Below are 17621 nucleotides of genomic sequence, written 5' to 3' on the forward strand. Positions count from 1 at the left end.
CAGACTACGGTTTCCAACTGCACGTGGGGACAAAGATCGTACTTTTTGGAGAAATGTCCTCTGGTCTTATTAAACAAAAATAGAACTGTTTGGCCATAATGACCATCGTTATGTTTGGAGGAAAAGGGGGGTTGCTTGCAAGCTGAAGAACACCATCCCAACCGTGAAGCACAGGGGTGGCAGCATCATGCTGTGGGGTGCTTTGCTGCAGGTAGGACTGGTGCACTTCACAAAATAGATGGCATCATGAGGAAGGAAAATTATGTGGATATATATTGAAGCAACATCTCAAGACATCAGTAAAGAAGTTAAAGCTTGGTCGCAAATGGGTCTTCCAAATGGACAATGACCCCAAGCTTACTTCCAAAGTTGTGGCAAAATGGCTTAAGGACAACAAAGTCAAGGTATTGGCGTGGCCATCACAAAGCCCTGACCTCACTCCTATAGAACATTTGTGGGCAGAACTGAAAAAGCGTGTGCGAGCAAGGAGGCCTACAAACCTGACTCAGTTACACCAGCTCTGTCAGGAGGAATGGGCCAAAATTCACCCAATTTATTGTGGGAAGCTTGTGGAAGGCTACCCGAAATGTTTGACCCAAGTTAAACAATTTAAAGGCAATGCTACCAAATACTAATTGAGTGTATGTAAACTTCTGACCCACTGGGAATGTGATGAAATAAATTAAAGCTGAAATAAAGAATTCTCTCTACTATTATTCTGACATTTCACATTCTTAAAATAAAGTGGTGACTGACCTAAGACAGGGAATTTTTACTAGGATTAAATGTCAGGAATTGTGAAAAACTGAGTTTAAATGTATTTGGCTAAGGTGTATGTAAACATCCGACTTCAATTGTACATATGAGATGAGTAGTGCAAGATATGTAAACATTATTAAAGTGACTAAGTGGCCAGTGATTTCAATAGGCAGCAGCAGCCTCTAATGCGCTAGTGATGGCTATTTATCAGTCTGATGGCCTTGAGATAGAAGCTGTTTTTCATTCTCTCGGTCCCAGCTTTGATGCACCTGTACTGACCTCACCTTCTGTATGATAGCGGGGTGAACAGGCAGTGGCTCGGGTGGTTGATGACCTTGATGATCTTTTTGGCCTTCCTTTGACATCAGGTGCTGTATGTGTCATGGAGGGCGGGTAGTTTGCCCCCGGTAATGCGTTTGGCAGACTGCACTACCCTCTGGAGAGCCCTGCGGTTGTGGGCGGTGCAGTTGCTGTACCAGGCGGTGATACAGGCTGCGTGTATCAGGCCTTCATGGTCAAATTGCTGTAAAGAAACCACTACTAAAGGACACCAATAAGAAGAAGACACTTTCTTGGGCCACGAAACACGAGCGGTGGACATTAGACCGGTGGGAATTTGTCATTTGGTCTGGAGATTTTTGGTTCCAACCGCCATGTCTTTGAGACATGGTGTGGGTGAACGGATAATCTCCGGATGTGTTATTTCCCACCGTAAAGCATGGTGGAGGAGGTGGGAGACCCATGGGCGGCGCACAATTGGTCCAGCGTCGTCCAAGGTAGGGGAGGGTTTGGCCGGCAGCGTAGTGGGTTATTTTCCCACGGGGGGCCAGTATGAAAAAAATAAAATAAAAACATGTATGCATTCACTAACTGTAAGTAGCTCTGGATAAAAGCGTCTGCTAAATGACTAAAATGTAAAATGTAATGTAAATGTGTTATGGTGTGGGGGTGCTTTGCTGGTGACACTGTCTGTGATTTATTTAGAATTCAAGGCACACTTAACCAGCATGGCTACCACAGCATTCTGCAGCGATACGCCATCCCATCTGGTTTGGGCTTATTGGGACCATCATTTGTTTTTCAAGAGGACAATGACCCAACACACCTTCAGGCTGTGTAAGGGCTATTTGACCTAGAAAGAGAGTGATGGAGTGCTGCATCAGATGACCTGGCCTCTACAATCCCCCGACCTCAACCCAATTGAGGTGGTTTGGGATGAGTTGGACCGCAGAGTGAAGGAAAAGCAGCCAACAAGTGCTCAGCATATGTGGGAACTCCTTCAAGACTGTGTGCAAAGCTGTCATCATGTGCGCCGACCCATGGGTCTGCGACAGAGCCTGGACTCGAACCAGGATCTCTAGTGGCACAGCTAGCACTGCATGCCTTAGACCACTGAGCCACTCGGGAGGCCCCTGTATAACACTGTTTTGGTTACTACATGATTCCATGTGTTATTTCATAGTTTTGATGTCTTCACTATTATTCTACAATGTAGAAAAAGAAAAACCCTTAAATGAGTAGGTGTTCTAAAACTTTTGACCGGTAGTGTATCCTTTTTGTTGTTTTTACAGCTTTTCTGCTACATATACATTTTATACACATTTTGCATACACATTTTACATACATGTTACTTTTATATACAGCAATCACATAACAATAATACATTACTGAACATAAGTTCTTTAAACCCACCCCTCAGCCACTCTCAGCCCATCCCACCAATCACCATAGACCACCCTCGTTTAGTTTCCATGTGCCATATATATTTTTCAATTGTGCTGTGATGTTTTACATACATTTTGAACCTTTCTAATCATATAGTATCCACAGATTGTGAGCCAAAGATGAAACCTTTCCTACAAGTATTGTTATATTATTTATTGACTGATTATTGCTTTCCAAATCACCCAACACTGCTATTTGTAAAGTACATTTTAAGTGAATGTTTTGAATGATTTTTTTCAAACCATTCCTGAACCTGTGACCAGAAACAAGCTACATAGGGGCAATACCAGAGTAAATGATCTAGTGATTCTGTCTCTTCACAGCAAAATCTACAGAGCTGAGATTGTTGTATGCCCCATAATATATTGCATTCTGTTGGTGGCAAGAATTTTGTATAATAATTTAAATTGAAAAACTCAGTGTTGAATCAAGTGTATTTTCAGTTCATAAACCATGTGCCATGGAATCGGTACGTCGAAAATCTCTTCCCATTTATTTTGCAAGCTGTATGGCGCAGCTGTCAACATTTTTGTCCTCAAATGAAACTGGTATATTTTTCTATGTATGCCAATTCACACAAGTTCCCTACCTTCTCCCTCTTCCAATTGCCTCCTCCATTTTTGTGGTAATGCTGCAATCAGTTGGTTGTAAGTTTGGATTGAGCAGACATTCCCATATATTTTCGATAGCTGCATATGTGACATAACTCCACCATTTCTATTCATAATATCATTAATAAATATACTTTTTTTTTTTTTTTTTTGTTAAATATGTTTATCTTTTTATTAATCAGTATATTTTCTCAGATGTGCCAACTCAAATGCGCTAGAGCATGACATTGACGTTGGAGACTCTGCCCCAATCAAACAACATGCCTATTGACTGAATCTTGAAAAGAGTGAGATACTCCACAGTGATGTGGAGTTCATGCTTGAGCACGGCATTGCACAACATATAGTACCCTGTATATTAGTACCTAGAAAGGATGGTTCTCTGGGGTTTTGTTCTGATTTTCGGAATAGCAATGCTGTTACTAAGTCAGACTCGTACCCTTTGCCCAGGGTCGACGATTGTGTGGACCATGTTGGCGCTGCTAAGTATTTTAGCAAGTGCGATCTGCTGAGGGGATATTGGTGGGTCCCTCTAGCTGAGCACGCCAACGAGCTGTCTGCTTTTGTCACTCCTGATGGTTTGTTTTCCTACCTTCGCCTCCCGTTTGGGTTACGAAATGCTGGGACCCTTTTGGTCTCTCTACCGGTGCTAGCTTCTCCGGATTTCCGTAGTCCATTTGCTTTGTACACCGATTCCAGCGATGTAGGAGCAGGGGCTGTGCTCCTATCTGGTGTGACCACCATTTGCCTCATGCAGCGTGACACGTCTTCTTCGCATAGAGTTGATTAGGCTGTTGATAGTGGCCAGTGGAATGTTGTCACACTCTTCAATGGCTGTGCAAAGTTGCTGGATATTGGCGGGAACTGGAACACGCTGTCGTACACGTCGATCCAGAGCATCCCAAACATGAATGGGTGACGTGTGGTGAGTATGCAGGCCATGGAGGAAATGTGACATTTTCAGCTTCCAGAAATTGTGTACAGATCCTTGTGACATTGGGCCGTGCATTATCATGCTGAAACATGAGGTGATGGTGGTGGATGAAAGGCACGACAATGGGCCTCAGGATCTCGTCATGGTATCTCTGTGCATTGAAGTTTAAAGCGAAGCACATGTGCGGAAAATGCGGGCTAGACATCTGGCAAAACCAAACGCATATGCATCTGGTGAACATCGGGCATAAGTACCACTACGTGCGGTTGTAGGCTCCGACAAAGTTCTGGCAGTGTCAGAAATGTTTGTCCTTAATCATGTACTGTGGCTGGTGTTATGAGCCGATCCCGGTGATTGGCCAATAGGAACCCGGCCGGCACTGAGTATGCACACAATAATACGATTTTTGTAAATAGTCAGATTAGTATAATAGTTTGATTTAAACGTTTACATGCTTTACAAGAAGAACGTTTTCCTTAATAATCGTGTTTACATGACACATCTGAAATCGGGCAACCTGATGGGATTTTGATAAATGCACAAAATCGCTGATCAAAATAAACATTCTACCACATGTTCTTTTTGGGAAGCCTATTTGATTCTGAGTTCGGACATATAAAGTTTGTATGTGAGAACTATTTCTAAGATGCATACTTTCTGTTTTTCCGAACTTGTGCATAAGCATAGAGGGAGGCTTGCGCTGCTGTTGGTGGCACATGGGCAGATAAAATACACAACTGCAGTTGATGTAGCCTCGCAAGCCAATCACAGAATGTGACGACAGACCTGAAAGAAATCGCACAATTTGGCCAGGATGATATCAACATTTTGAATTTTGTAACATTGCACAGTGTGACATGTAATAATCGTAAAAGACTGAATCCGACATACAGTGTGGGAAGGCCTTTACTCTCCCCAAATCCTTACCCCAACTATTAGGCGTGGAGTGCCTTGTAATAACAAATCAATGAGAAAAGTGCACAGGGCACAGAGGGAGAGGGCAAGAGTTGCTCAACTTTGTGTAGTAGGTGTGGTATATGAGTTGTACAGACCTGCATTCAGTTAGTGACATGAAAAGAATGGAATTCAAAAGTTGGCGTCAGTTCCTTCGCAGTATTTGGTTTATTGAATTGGACATTGATTAATGTATTTTTCAATACATGAATTGGGGATGAACTCGAATTGAACCCATCACTGTCATTACTGTCTACCTCAACAACTTCTCTCCTCTAGCCCTTACCCCCATTTTGTACTTGTATTTTGCCCCATTCAATAGAGTTGCACTGGCGACCAGACAGGCCTTAGAAAACAGAATAGAAGAATAACAAAGTCAACGTTCTGCTGCTCCGGTGAAGGGAGTGGTAATGTTACACAGATCAGTGCTCTCTCGAACTCCCTCTCATCTTCCTCATGGTGTTCTCTCCTTCAGTTGAGTGCAGCCTCTCAATTCTTTGAAAGGGCCCATTTCACTCAGTCAAAAAGAAGCCCCTGCCCCGGCCAATGCAATCACGTTATCTTGATCAGGAATCTCTCTCTCAACGGATCATTTGTTTTGCATTTGATGCACTGAGCACTGAAGGTCCCCTTCATGATAAACACCGACAAAGAGACCGTTGTGAGCCTCTTAGTGGCTGTCTTTCTGAATGTGTAGTTCAGTGTATTTGTGCTGCATCTGTGTCTGGTATCTGAACATAGTGAACATATTTAATTAGAACTGCGTTTATATGACATTTATTATCCTAAAGATGGAACTGAGTCGACCTCACCCGGACCATTTTCAGCAAAGCAAAAATATTTTTCAACACGCATCTGTTTCTTATTGGACAAGTTCAGGTTGTACCTCAATGCGTTTCCAAATGTTTTCTACCAACTCAACATGACCTAGATCTGCTCTGTTCATGGTGAAGGATCTGCAAACCCAGCCGCTCCTGTGTAAAGAAAACGTGCAGTTCCATGTGCTCGCATAAGGTGGCAGTCAGCATTCACATATATCTGCTAGAGGCCCCTATACTGCAAGAGCCACCTCTGTGGTCTCCCTCCATGATTTATGTCTCTCATTTGTTTACATCTACCATAAGCTGCCTCCAACAACGTTTTAGAGAATTTGTCACTACGTCAAACCGGCATCACAACTGCAGACCACGTGTATGGTGTTGTGTGGGTGAGCGGTTTGCTGATGTTAACGTTGTGAACAGAGTGCCCTATGTTGGGGTTATGGTATGGGCAGGCATAAGGTACAGACAACGAACACAATTACATTTTATCGATGGCAATTTGAATGCACGGAAATACTGTTACGAGTTCCTGAGGCCCATTGTGAGGCCCATTTTATTTTTAAGGTACTGTATCTGTGACCAACGGATGCATATCTTTATTCCCAGTCATGTGAAATCCATAGATTAGGACCTAATTAATTTATTTCAGTTGACTGATTTTCCTTATATGAAGTGCAACTCAGTAAAATCTTTGAAATTGTTGCATGTTGTGTTTCATATTTTGCTTCAGTATGAATAGCCAAGAAAAACAAGGACAAAGTCTCACTTCAGTAGACTTTAGTTTCAAGTAAATTAGACCAACTTTTATGCCTGTGCGCAGTGCTTCTAAAAATCAACATTTCACTCAGCTCTTCAAGAGTGCACAGCCCCCAGCCAGGGAGTGTTGCAGCGTGAGGTGGGATAGGCTATATAGGGTTTGTAGTTCTTTGATTTTGTGAAATGTAATTTACCAACTATGAAACAAAATGGCAGAAATACTTTGAAAACAGCTACTGCAGCATTTATTTTACTATACAGTGTATTCGGAAAGTATTCAGACCCCTTGACTTTTTCCACATTTGGTTGCGTTACAGCCTTATTCTAAAATGTATGAAATAAGAACAAATCCTCATCAATTTACACACACTACCCCATAATGACAAAGCCAAAACAGGTTTTTAGACATTTTTTCTAATGTATTAAAAATAACAAAACGGACACCTTATTTAAATAAGGATTCAGACCCTTTGCTATGAGACTCGGAATTGAGCTCTGGTGCATCCTGTTGATCATCCTTGATGTGTCTAAAACATTGGAGTCCACCTGTGGTAAATTCAATTGCTTGGACATTATTTGGAAAGGCACACACCTGTCTATATAAGGTCCCACAGTTGACAGTGCATGTCAGAGCAAAAACCAAGCCATGAGGTCGAAGGAATTGTCTGTAGAGCTCCGAGATAGGATTGTGTCGAGGCACAGATCTGGGAAAGGGTACCAAAAAATGTCTGCAGCATTGAAGGTCCTCAAGAACACATTGGCCTCCATCATTTTTGAATGGAAGAAGTTTGGAACCACCAAGACTCTTCCTAGAGCTGGCTGCCCGGCCAAACTGAGCAATCGAGGGAGAAGAGCCTTGGTCAGGGAGGTGACCAAGAACCCGATGGTCACTCTGACAGAGCTCCAGAGTTCCTCTGTGGAGATGGGAGAACCTTCCAGAAGGATAACCATCTCTGCAGCACTACACCAATCAGGCCTTTATGGTAGTGTGGCCAGACTGAAGCCGCTTCTCAGTAAAAGGCACTTGACAGCCGACTTGGAGTTTGCCAAAAGGCACCTAAAGGACTCTGACCATAAGAAACAAGATTCTCCCGTCTGATGAAACCAAGATTGAACTCTTGGGCCTGAATGCCAAGCGTCACATCTGGAGGAAACCTGGCACCATCCCTACGGTGAAGCGTGGTGGCAGCAGCATGCTGTGGGGATGTTTTTCAGCGGCAGGGACTGGGAGACTAGCTAAAGAAACAAGGTTCATTAAATCAATTTCCTTGTAACAGATGACATTCATATTCTGACAGTCTCTGAAACTCACAGATAATACCTTTGATGATATAGTGGTAGCAATACATGGTTGTAAGATCGACAGAAAAGACAGAAATGCCAAAGGTGAAGGTGTGGCTGTTTTTATATTCAGAACCACATTCCTGTAAAGCTTAGAGAAGATCTCATGTTAAATACTGTTGAAGTAATATGGCTACACGTTAATCTGCCTCACCTAAAGCCCATTCTGGTGGGAGGCTGCTATAGACCACCAAGTGCCAACAGTCAGTATCTGCATAATGTGTGAAATGCTTGAAAATGTATGTGATATCAATAGAGAGGTATACTTTTGGGGTGATTTTAAATATTGACTGGCTTTCATCAGGCTGCCCACTCAAGAGAAAGCTTCAAACAATAACTAGTGCCTGCAACCTGGTTCAGGTTATCAATCAACCTACCAGGGTAGTTACAAACACTACAGGAATGAAATCATCAACATGTATTGATCATATCTTTACTAATGCTGCAGAAATTTGTTTGAAAGCAGTATCCAAATCCATCGGATGTAGTGATCACAATATAGTAGCCATATCTAGGAAAACCAAAGTTCCAAAGGCTTGGCCTAATATTGTGTATAAGAGGTCATACAATACGTTTTGTAGTGATTCCTATGTTGCTGATGTGAAGAATATTTGTTGGTCCGTGGTGTGTAATGACGAGCAACCAGACGCTGCACTTGACACATTTATGAAATTGCTTATCCCAGTTACAAATAAGCATGCACCCATTAAGAAAATAACTGTAAAAACGGTTGAATCCCCATGGATTGATGAGGAATTGAATAATTGTATGGTTGAGAGGGATGAGGCAAAAGAGATGGCAAATAGGTCTGGCACACAACCGATTGGTAAACGTACTGCAAATTGAGAAATTATGTGACTAAACTGAATAAAAAGAAGAAACTACGCAATGAAACGAAGATAAATGACTTAAGGAATGATAGTAAAAAGCTTCGGAGCGTCTAAAATGAAATTTTTCGGCAAAAAGGCAAACTCCGCTCCATCATTCATTGAATCAGATGGCTCATTCATTACAAAACCCACTGATATTGCCAACTACTTTAAAAAAAAATTATTGGCAAGATTAGCAAACTTAGGCATGACATGTCTATCAACAATGACAAGCCACTGGGGTCTGACAACTTGGATGGAAAATTACTGAGGATAATAGCGGACGATATTACCATTCCTATTTGCCATATCTTCAATTTAAGCTTACTAGAAATTGTGTGCCCTCAGGCCTGGAGGGAAGCAAAAGTTAAGCTAAGAATAGTAAAGCCCCTTTTAACTTGCTCAAATAGCCTACCAATTAGCCTGTTACCAAACCTTTGTAAAATGTTGGGAAAAATTGTGTTTGACCAGATACAATGCTATTTTACAGACTTTCAGCACGCTTATAGGGAAGGTCATTCAACAAGCACAGCACTTACACAAATGACTGATTGGCTGAGAGAAATTGATGATAAATAGATTGCTGGGGCTGTTTTGTTAGATTTCGGTGTTGCTTTTGACATTATCGATCATAGTCTGCTGCTGGAAAAACGTGAAAAATTGCAATTGGCTCAGAACAGGGCAGCACAGCTGGCCCTTGGATGTACACAGAGGGCTAACATTAATAATATGCATGTCAATCTCTCCTGGCTCAAAGTGGAGTAGAGATTGACTTCATCACTACTTGTATTTGTGAGAGGTATTGACATGTTGAACGCACCGAGCTGTCAGTTTGAACTACTGGCACACAGCTCGGACACTCATGCATACCCCCACAAGACATGCCACCAGAGGTCTCTTCACAGTCCCCAAGTTAATATCAGACTATTGGAGGCGCACAGTATAAGCAACGTTTGGTGTTCGCCAAAAGGCATGTGGGCGACTCCCCAAACATATGGAAGAAGGTGCTCTGGTCAGATGAGACTAAAATTGAGCTTTTTGGCCATCAAGGAAAACGCTATGTCTGGCGCAAACTCAACACCTCTCATTACCCCGAGAACACCATCTACACAGTGAAGCATGGTGGTGGCAGCATCATGCTGTGGGGATGTTTTTCATCGGCAGGGACTGGAAACTGGTCAGAATTGAAGGAATGATGGATGGCGCCAAATACAGGGACATTCTTGTGGGAAACCTGTTTCAGTATTCCAGAGATTTGAGACTGGGACGGAGGTTCACCTTCCAGCAGGACAATGACCCTGAGCATACTGCTAAAGCAACACTCGAGTGGTTTAAGGGGAAACATTTAAATGTCTTGGAATGGCCTAGTCAAAGCCCAGACCTCAATCCAATTGAGAATCTGTGGTATGACTTAAAGATTGCTGTACACCAGCGGAACCCATCCAACTTGAAGGAGCTGGAGCAGTTTTGCCTTGAAGAATGGGCAAAAATCCCAGTGACTAGATGTGCCAAGCTTATAGAAACATACCCCAAGAGACTTGCAGCTGTAATTGCTGCAAAAGGTGGCTCTACAAAGTATTGACTTTGGGGGGGTGAATAGTTATGCACGCTCAAGTTTTCAGTTTTTTTTGTCGTATTTCTTGTTTGTTTCACAATAAAAAATATTTTGCATCATCAAAGTGGTAGGCATATTGTGTAAATCAAATGATACAAACCCCAAAAAATTCAATTTTAATTCCAGGCTTTAAGGCAACAAAACAGGACAAATGCCAAGGGGGGTGAATACTTTCGCATGCCACTGTATTGTAATGTTTTTAAAATGTATAACTGCCTTAATTTTGCTGGCCCCAGGAAGAGTAGCTGCTACCTTGGCAACAGCTATTGGGGATCCATAATAAATACAAATACAAAATGAACAGAGAAAATACAGAGAGATCCTTGATGAAAACCTGCTCCAGAGCACTCATGACCTCAGACTGGTGCGAAGGTTCACCTTCCAACAGGACAATGACCCTAACACATAGCAATGACAGCGCAGGAGTGGCTTCGGGACAAGTCTCTGAATGTCCTTGAGTGTCCCGGCCAGAGCCTGGACTTAAACCCGATCGAACATCGCTGGAGAGACCTGAAAATAGCTGTACAGTGACGCTCCCCATCCAACCTGACAGAGCTTGAGAGGATCTGCAGAGAAGAATGGGAGGATCTCACCAAATACAGGTGTGCCAAGCTTGTAGCGTCATACCCATGAAGACTCGGATATAATCGCTGCCAAAGGTGCTTCAACAAAGTACTGAGTAAAGGGTCTGAATACTTACTTAAATGTGATATTTCTGTTTTTTAAATAAATTTGCGAAAAATTCTAAAAACCTGTTTTTGCTTTGTCATTATGGGGTATTGTGTGTAGATTGGTGAGGGGAGAATTATTTTTTAAATCCAGTTTAGAATAATGCTGTAATATAACAAAATGTGGACAAAGTCAAGGGGTCTGAATACTTTCCGAATGCACTGTAAATGTGATCATACTTGACTATTTCTATTCACAAATGCCAGTGAAATGTGGCTAGTGAAATGGACATCTTACCTGCCAATGCCAAAATCTACCTGCATGTGGCGGGTGTTAATTTTAGGACTTGATGCCTAGGCTAGGTGCCGGTTATCTTTTTGATTGTTTTTACAGCCTGGAATCTGCTGCGACCTGATTCACCCAGCTTGTGGTTTTCATGGAGAATCAGGTTGCAGCAGATTCCAGGCATGGTGGGAGTGATGTTGAAAGGCTTGAACTTCCAGAGATACCGAGGAGGAAGTGTTTTAAAGGATGTTGGATTGATTAGAATGATTCATGAGAAAACAACATATTTGTGACAGAAATGTTGACATCGAATGTTTACTTTCATCTTTGTACCTCTGACTGGTGATGGTCAGTGCTATCCGGAATCCTTGGGACGTCCTTACCCTAACCTTAACACCTACCCTAACCATAACCCTTACCATTTTACATTTTAATGGGGGTAGGGATGTCCCAAGGATCCCTGATAGCATGGACCGACAGGTGATGGGTGTCATGGGGAGAGTGGTCCTCCTCGATTGTTTGACGAGAAAATAACATATTTGTGCCAGAAATGTTGACTTTTTTACTTTTGGTTCCTCTTACAGGTGACAGGTGTCGTAGGAAGAGCGGAGCTCCTGTCCTCCATCTTCCTCCTGGCTGCGTTCCTGGCCTACACCAGATCTAATGGAGCCGATCAATCCATCGGTGAAACTACTGTTACTGTAGCCCTCCACCAATACTGTCCCCCTGTTTTGAGAGACACACACACACACACACACACACACACACACACACACACACACACACACACACACACACACACACGTTTCAGAGGAAAACAGGACAATGAGATGCATGCTCCTACTCACTAGTCTGTCATTCGGTGAGTCTACTGTACCCCTCCCCCTGTTGTTTGCGTGCAAACAAACTGAGCCCTCAGAGGACAACAAGACCCATGACCTGACTCGTTATGGCACCCTCATATGCGGTCGCTTTGCACCGCACACCTTAGACAGCTGGAAGCATTCTGAGTGTCAGGTCATCCGCTTCAACTGGATAGAAAAACGTATTACAGTCTGCGCGTAGGCGGGCGTGTTGAGAGATAAAAGGCATTTGCGCTGTGAAAGATGACAGTTGAAGATGGAATTCATTCCCAATGAATCATGATAGGGTTTGATTTATGTGAGATTACGGTTATCATAAGGACAGCTGTCTGAATGGGGAAGTGAAGTGACTGAAAGAATGTGTGAATAGTTTTTTAAGAAAAGTAACAAGGTAGATAATAACTCAGGGAATCATGATGGGGTTTAATTTCTGAGTAATGACAGTTATCATGAGAGAGGGATGAATGGGGAAGTGACTTACTGTTGTCACTGTTTTTCTCTCATATTTTACTCAGGTTGAACCATGGTGATCTAGCCTCAGTAGGGCCAGTTTTAAGGGTGAATTGAGTTTTGTTGGTTTATACAGCCTTTAACCAAATACAGTATTAAACATTGTATGTTATTGTTATATCAGACAACCTAGTTCTTAGGTTTTCCCTTCCGTCAAGCACTCACTTCGTCTGTGTTCCTTGGAGCATCAAGCAGATCTGGAACACACACCTCTGCAACTGACCCTTCGCTAAGCCCCGCCCCAGACTTTTAGGCAACCAATCGAAGCGCTCCAATGTATAGCCACTGTCGTTGAGTCCGACACCTCTGACAAGTTCACGTTTGAAATGCATGAAAGCCAGCTAGCTCTGTCTTATTGACCACCAGACTTTGCTAATGCTAGCTAGCTAGCCACCATTTAATTTGTTTTCTCTAAATGTAGCTATGTTAGCTAGCTAGCTAGCCATGTTATTAATACAACTCCCATCTTATGTCGACATCAGCAAACGATTTGAGGGCACCAAGGTTATGACCTCTGGCAACATCCCATTCTCTATGTTCCTTCTTTTTTCAACTTTGTCTCTTTCTTTCTTTCTCTCTCGCTAGTGTGGACTCCCATTGCTGTGACTGTGGTTCTGGTGGCTGCAGCCACTTTATGCAAGGAGCAAGGCATCACAGTCATCGCCATCTGCTGTGTCCACGAGGTGTTTGTTGCACAAGGGGTATGTTTGGAGAGGAGAAGTTGGTGCTCAACCAATGTGAAACAAGGTGCAATCATAAAATGATATGAGCTTTTGCAAAGAAAAGGCTTAACGCTCACTTACAATTAAAAACATGATACTTTATTAATATAGTGTAATTTAGGTCAAAAACAGGATGTTTAGACCGTCAATGGCCCTCATCAGAATGACAACAAAATGGGAATGGACAAAATTGCACAAGGGGTAATTGCACGTAACCTCGCTCCACAGTGCAACACTCGCCATCGATTCAACAATTACTCACACTGCACGCCCTCGCTGACAAAACCCCAGTAATAGATTTGAGTTATGGGACGATTCTCTTTTATTTAGTTTTTTTTATGTTACTGGCTTGCTCCCATTTTTACTACAGAAGGGGTACTTGAAAAGGAATGATGGTGAGCAGCTGTTTTAGCGGCTCTCCCTCGTCTCTGACACTTTATCAACGCTAAGGCCTCTGCTTTCAGATGAAGGAGAGTCTTTGCTTTGGCTCCTGATGCGTTTGTATTCAGATGAAGGAGAGTCTTTGCTTTGGCTCCTGATGCGTTTGTATTCAGATGAAGGAGAGTCTTTGCTTTGGCTCCTGATGCGTTTGTATTCAGATGAAGGAGAGTCTTTGCTTTGGCTCCTGATGCGTTTGTATCATGGAACTCGTTTGTCTATTTTTGCCCCCAAATATGAAAGAATCTTGATCCATTTGGTTATGTCAGTTGAGGATTTGTTTGCACTTCATAGAACAGCCAAAGTTTGGTTTAAAAGCTTGATTTCACTCTGTTGATTTGCCTTCAAGCATCGTATTCGGACAAGGCTAGTCCTTGTATCAATAAAACATTGTTAACTGATCAGTGTTTCTCAACCGGAGGTCGACTAGACTAGAATGAAAAATCTACACAACTGACCTCTCACCACATTGTGAATCCCGTGTACAGATCAGTCATTTAATTGTTTTTCTCGCTGTCTTTATCTCTCAATCCCCCTCTCCCTCTCTTTCTCTCGGTCTCTCTCTCCCTCTGTATGTCTCCCTCTCACCCTCCTCTCTCAGTTTACACTGCCCGTGCTGTTGGATACTCTCCTCCAGGTGCTGAGGGGTAAAGATGGTTTCCCCTATGCTGTCCTGCAGACGCTCCTTAAGCTCATCGTCCTCATCATCAGCACCTTGCTGCTGGTCATCATCAGGGTCCAGGTCATCCAATCACAGCTTCCTGTGTTTACCAGGTGGGTGGAGCCGTAGATGCGTTTCCATGACGGCAAAGGTAGTGTTCATATTGTTGTGTTTCTGTTAGAATCCATGTTTATGCTCATGTTCGCTGTTCGCCCCGCCAGTACATAGTCTGTTGCCTAATCAGTGACCGCTGTTCGACCTTAAAAGTGTAGGCCTAGATACAGTGAGAAACGGATCGCGTTTACAAGATCGATTGAGAAAATGAATACATATTGAACCTGCATTTTCAATACGTTGAAATGTTTGTTTTGTGGTTTAAGGGCTGTTGTTGCAGTCCCCCGGATAGGATCGACTGGGCTCTAAAGTTTTGGTCGCATATGCTCCTAGATATTTTGCTGTGCGACCTGTCATTTTAATTTGGGAGCATTGTGCCTATAAAAAAAAATCTCCTAGAGAATAATTGCTGTAATGATTAGGCTTCACTGTACCGTTGTTTCCAAGTCGTAGGGCCTGTGAGTGTGCATATAGAAAAATAAAAGGTCAATAAAGATACAAGGTTAACTCAGTTCGTGCAGCTATTTTGTTAGCTATTTATCAGTCTTATTGCTTGGTGATAGAAGCTGTTCAAGAGCCTGTTGGTGTCAGACTTGATGCGCTGGTACCGCTTGCCGTGCGGAAGCAGAGAGAACAGTCTATGGCTTGGGTGGTTGGAGTCTTTAAAGATTTTCTGGGCTTTTCTTCCACACCACCTCCTTGATATAGATGTCCTGGATGGCAGGGAGCTCGGCCCCAGTGTAGCGCCATGCGATCAGGGACGGTGCTATTGCCATACCAGGCAGTGATGCAACCAGTCAAGATGCTCTCAATGGGTACAGCTTTGGGACTTTTTGAGGATTTGAGGGCCCATGCCAAACTTTTTCAACCTCCTGAGGGGGAAGACTGTGCATGTGTGTTTGGACCATTTTAAGTCTTTAGTGATTTGGACACCGAGGAACTTGAAGCTCTCGACCTGCTCGACTGCAGTCCTGTCGATGTGAATGGGGGCGTGCTCGCCCCCCCTGTTTTCTGTAGTCCACGATCAGTTCCTTGGTCTTACTGACGTTGAGGGAGAGGTTGTTGCTCCGGCACCACACTGTCGTGGGCCGTTGTAAATCTACTCGCGGGCCGTTTACCATTTGCCTACACTTTGTACAGTAATGTTACCTTATTGGCTAGCTAATAGGGCTGACCCTATTTAGTCGACTGGTCGATTGTTTGGTCGATAGGCTGTTGGTCGACCAAGATTTCTTTAGTCGAGCAGTAGCAAAAAATATATATATCCTTGTGTACAAGACACCAGTCTGATTCGCGCCTATCTGAGTAGACTAATCCATTGTGGAGGTTGTGGGGATGGCACAGTCCATCAGTCTATGACGTGCTACTAAAATTGTATATGGTTATATTACATAGTAACAATGGTGCAACACTAATAAAACGGTTATTTTTATTTTTGTATTAAAATTTTATTTTGTACCCCTTTTTCTCCCGAATTTCGTGATATCCGATTGGTGGTTACAGCCTTGTCCATAGGGGAGTTGCAGCGATGGGACTCGGGAGAGGCGAAGTTCGAGAGACATGCGTCCCCCGAAACATGACCCTGCCAAGCCGCACTGCTTCTTGACACACTGCTCGCTTAACCCAGAAGCCAACCGCACCAATGTGTCGGAGGAAACACCGTCCAGCTGGCGCCTGAAGTCAGCTTGCAGGCGCCCGGCCCGACACAAGGAGTCGCTAGAGCGCGTTGGGACAAGGAAATCCCGGCCGGCCAAACCCTCCCCTAACCCGGACGACGCTGGGCCAATTGTGCGCCGCATCATGGGGCTTCCGGTCACGGCCAGCTGTGACACAGCTTGGGATTGAACCCCAGGCTGTAGTGCGCCTCAGCACTGCGATGCAGTGCCTTAGACCGCTGCGCCCTACTTGGGAGGCCCATGTACGTTTTTATATTCGTACACCGTAAAAAAAAAAGTATAAGACACTCATGGTCTTGTCAAATAGCTGTAATTTGATAACTTTTTTTTCTTTCACTGTGTAAATTGACTGGATATATTCACTGCAGTATTAAAGCTACAATATGTAACTTTATAGCCTATTGGAGGAGAAATGCATGCTTGCTGTTGCTTGCAGAGTGTAAAATAGGCTACAGCATTAAGAACTGGTGGGTAGTTGGAAAGGAGAGAGAGTGCATCTATCTCAGTGTCAGAAAAAGCCCATATTTTCCTATGGTATCCTGGCACCGATACATCCTGACAAAATACTCCATATAAGTAGCCTGCTAATGTACCTTTCTGTACCTTCTAAACTGTTGAGAATAGACTCATAACTGATGAAAATGGTTGCAAAAACAGGCCTAGGCTGCATGCAGTTATTTCACTGCAGTTTACAGCCTATAGACAATAATTGTGTACTCACTGCATTGTTGTTGTAGCTTAGGTAGAATTTTCTTAAACGTATGCCTAATCAATAGGGGAGCTTAACATGCCCGGTGATTGCGGAGTGCAGCCTGGAGGAACGCACAGATCTTCCATTTCATAATCTGTAAACGTTTCTTTCTTGCGCTTTGACAGGTAAATATTTATAGCCCTAGTATTTAGCTAATGAATGGCCTAATATTTAGCTTCTTACTTCGGCTACACATCTGTAGCCCCACTCTCTTCCAGCTGTTCCCGTGCGCAATAGGCTATTCCTCTTCTCTTGAAATCCCAGGAAAAGCTTTTTTTTACTAGGCCTAATAGCCTATTTGAGGAAAGAAGCAGGCTTGCTCTAGCTAATTGCTGTATGTAAAACAGGCCCACAGCATAGGCCAAATTAACTGATTGGGAAAGTTGAGGTCAGTGTGCGTTGGTGTGATCACTTTGGCAGGTTATGACAGCATTGTTGCACTGATGCATTGCAAATAGATGCACTGAACATGACGGACATAGCGCAGTGAAAAATAATATCGAAAGGAATTGACAGCCATTCGAAAAAAGGAAATCACTTGCAAACC

The 17621-nt window shown here is 43.2% G+C and overlaps 1 protein-coding gene across 1 annotated transcript in view; it reads left to right on the forward strand.

Moving 5' to 3' along the window:
• tmtc3 (transmembrane O-mannosyltransferase targeting cadherins 3) overlaps positions 1–17621 on the forward strand; it is a 134494-nt gene that overhangs the window by 29700 nt on the left and 87173 nt on the right. The window contains exons 4-6 of the mRNA XM_041837034.1: positions 11924–12023; positions 13298–13413; positions 14474–14646. Of these exons, the coding sequence (XP_041692968.1) occupies positions 11924–12023; positions 13298–13413; positions 14474–14646 (389 nt within the window). The remainder of the gene's footprint in view (positions 1–11923; positions 12024–13297; positions 13414–14473; positions 14647–17621) is intronic.

Source organism: Coregonus clupeaformis, chromosome 19 (genome assembly GCF_020615455.1).
Source record: "Coregonus clupeaformis isolate EN_2021a chromosome 19, ASM2061545v1, whole genome shotgun sequence".
NCBI classification, from domain to species: Eukaryota; Metazoa; Chordata; class Actinopteri; order Salmoniformes; family Salmonidae; genus Coregonus; species Coregonus clupeaformis.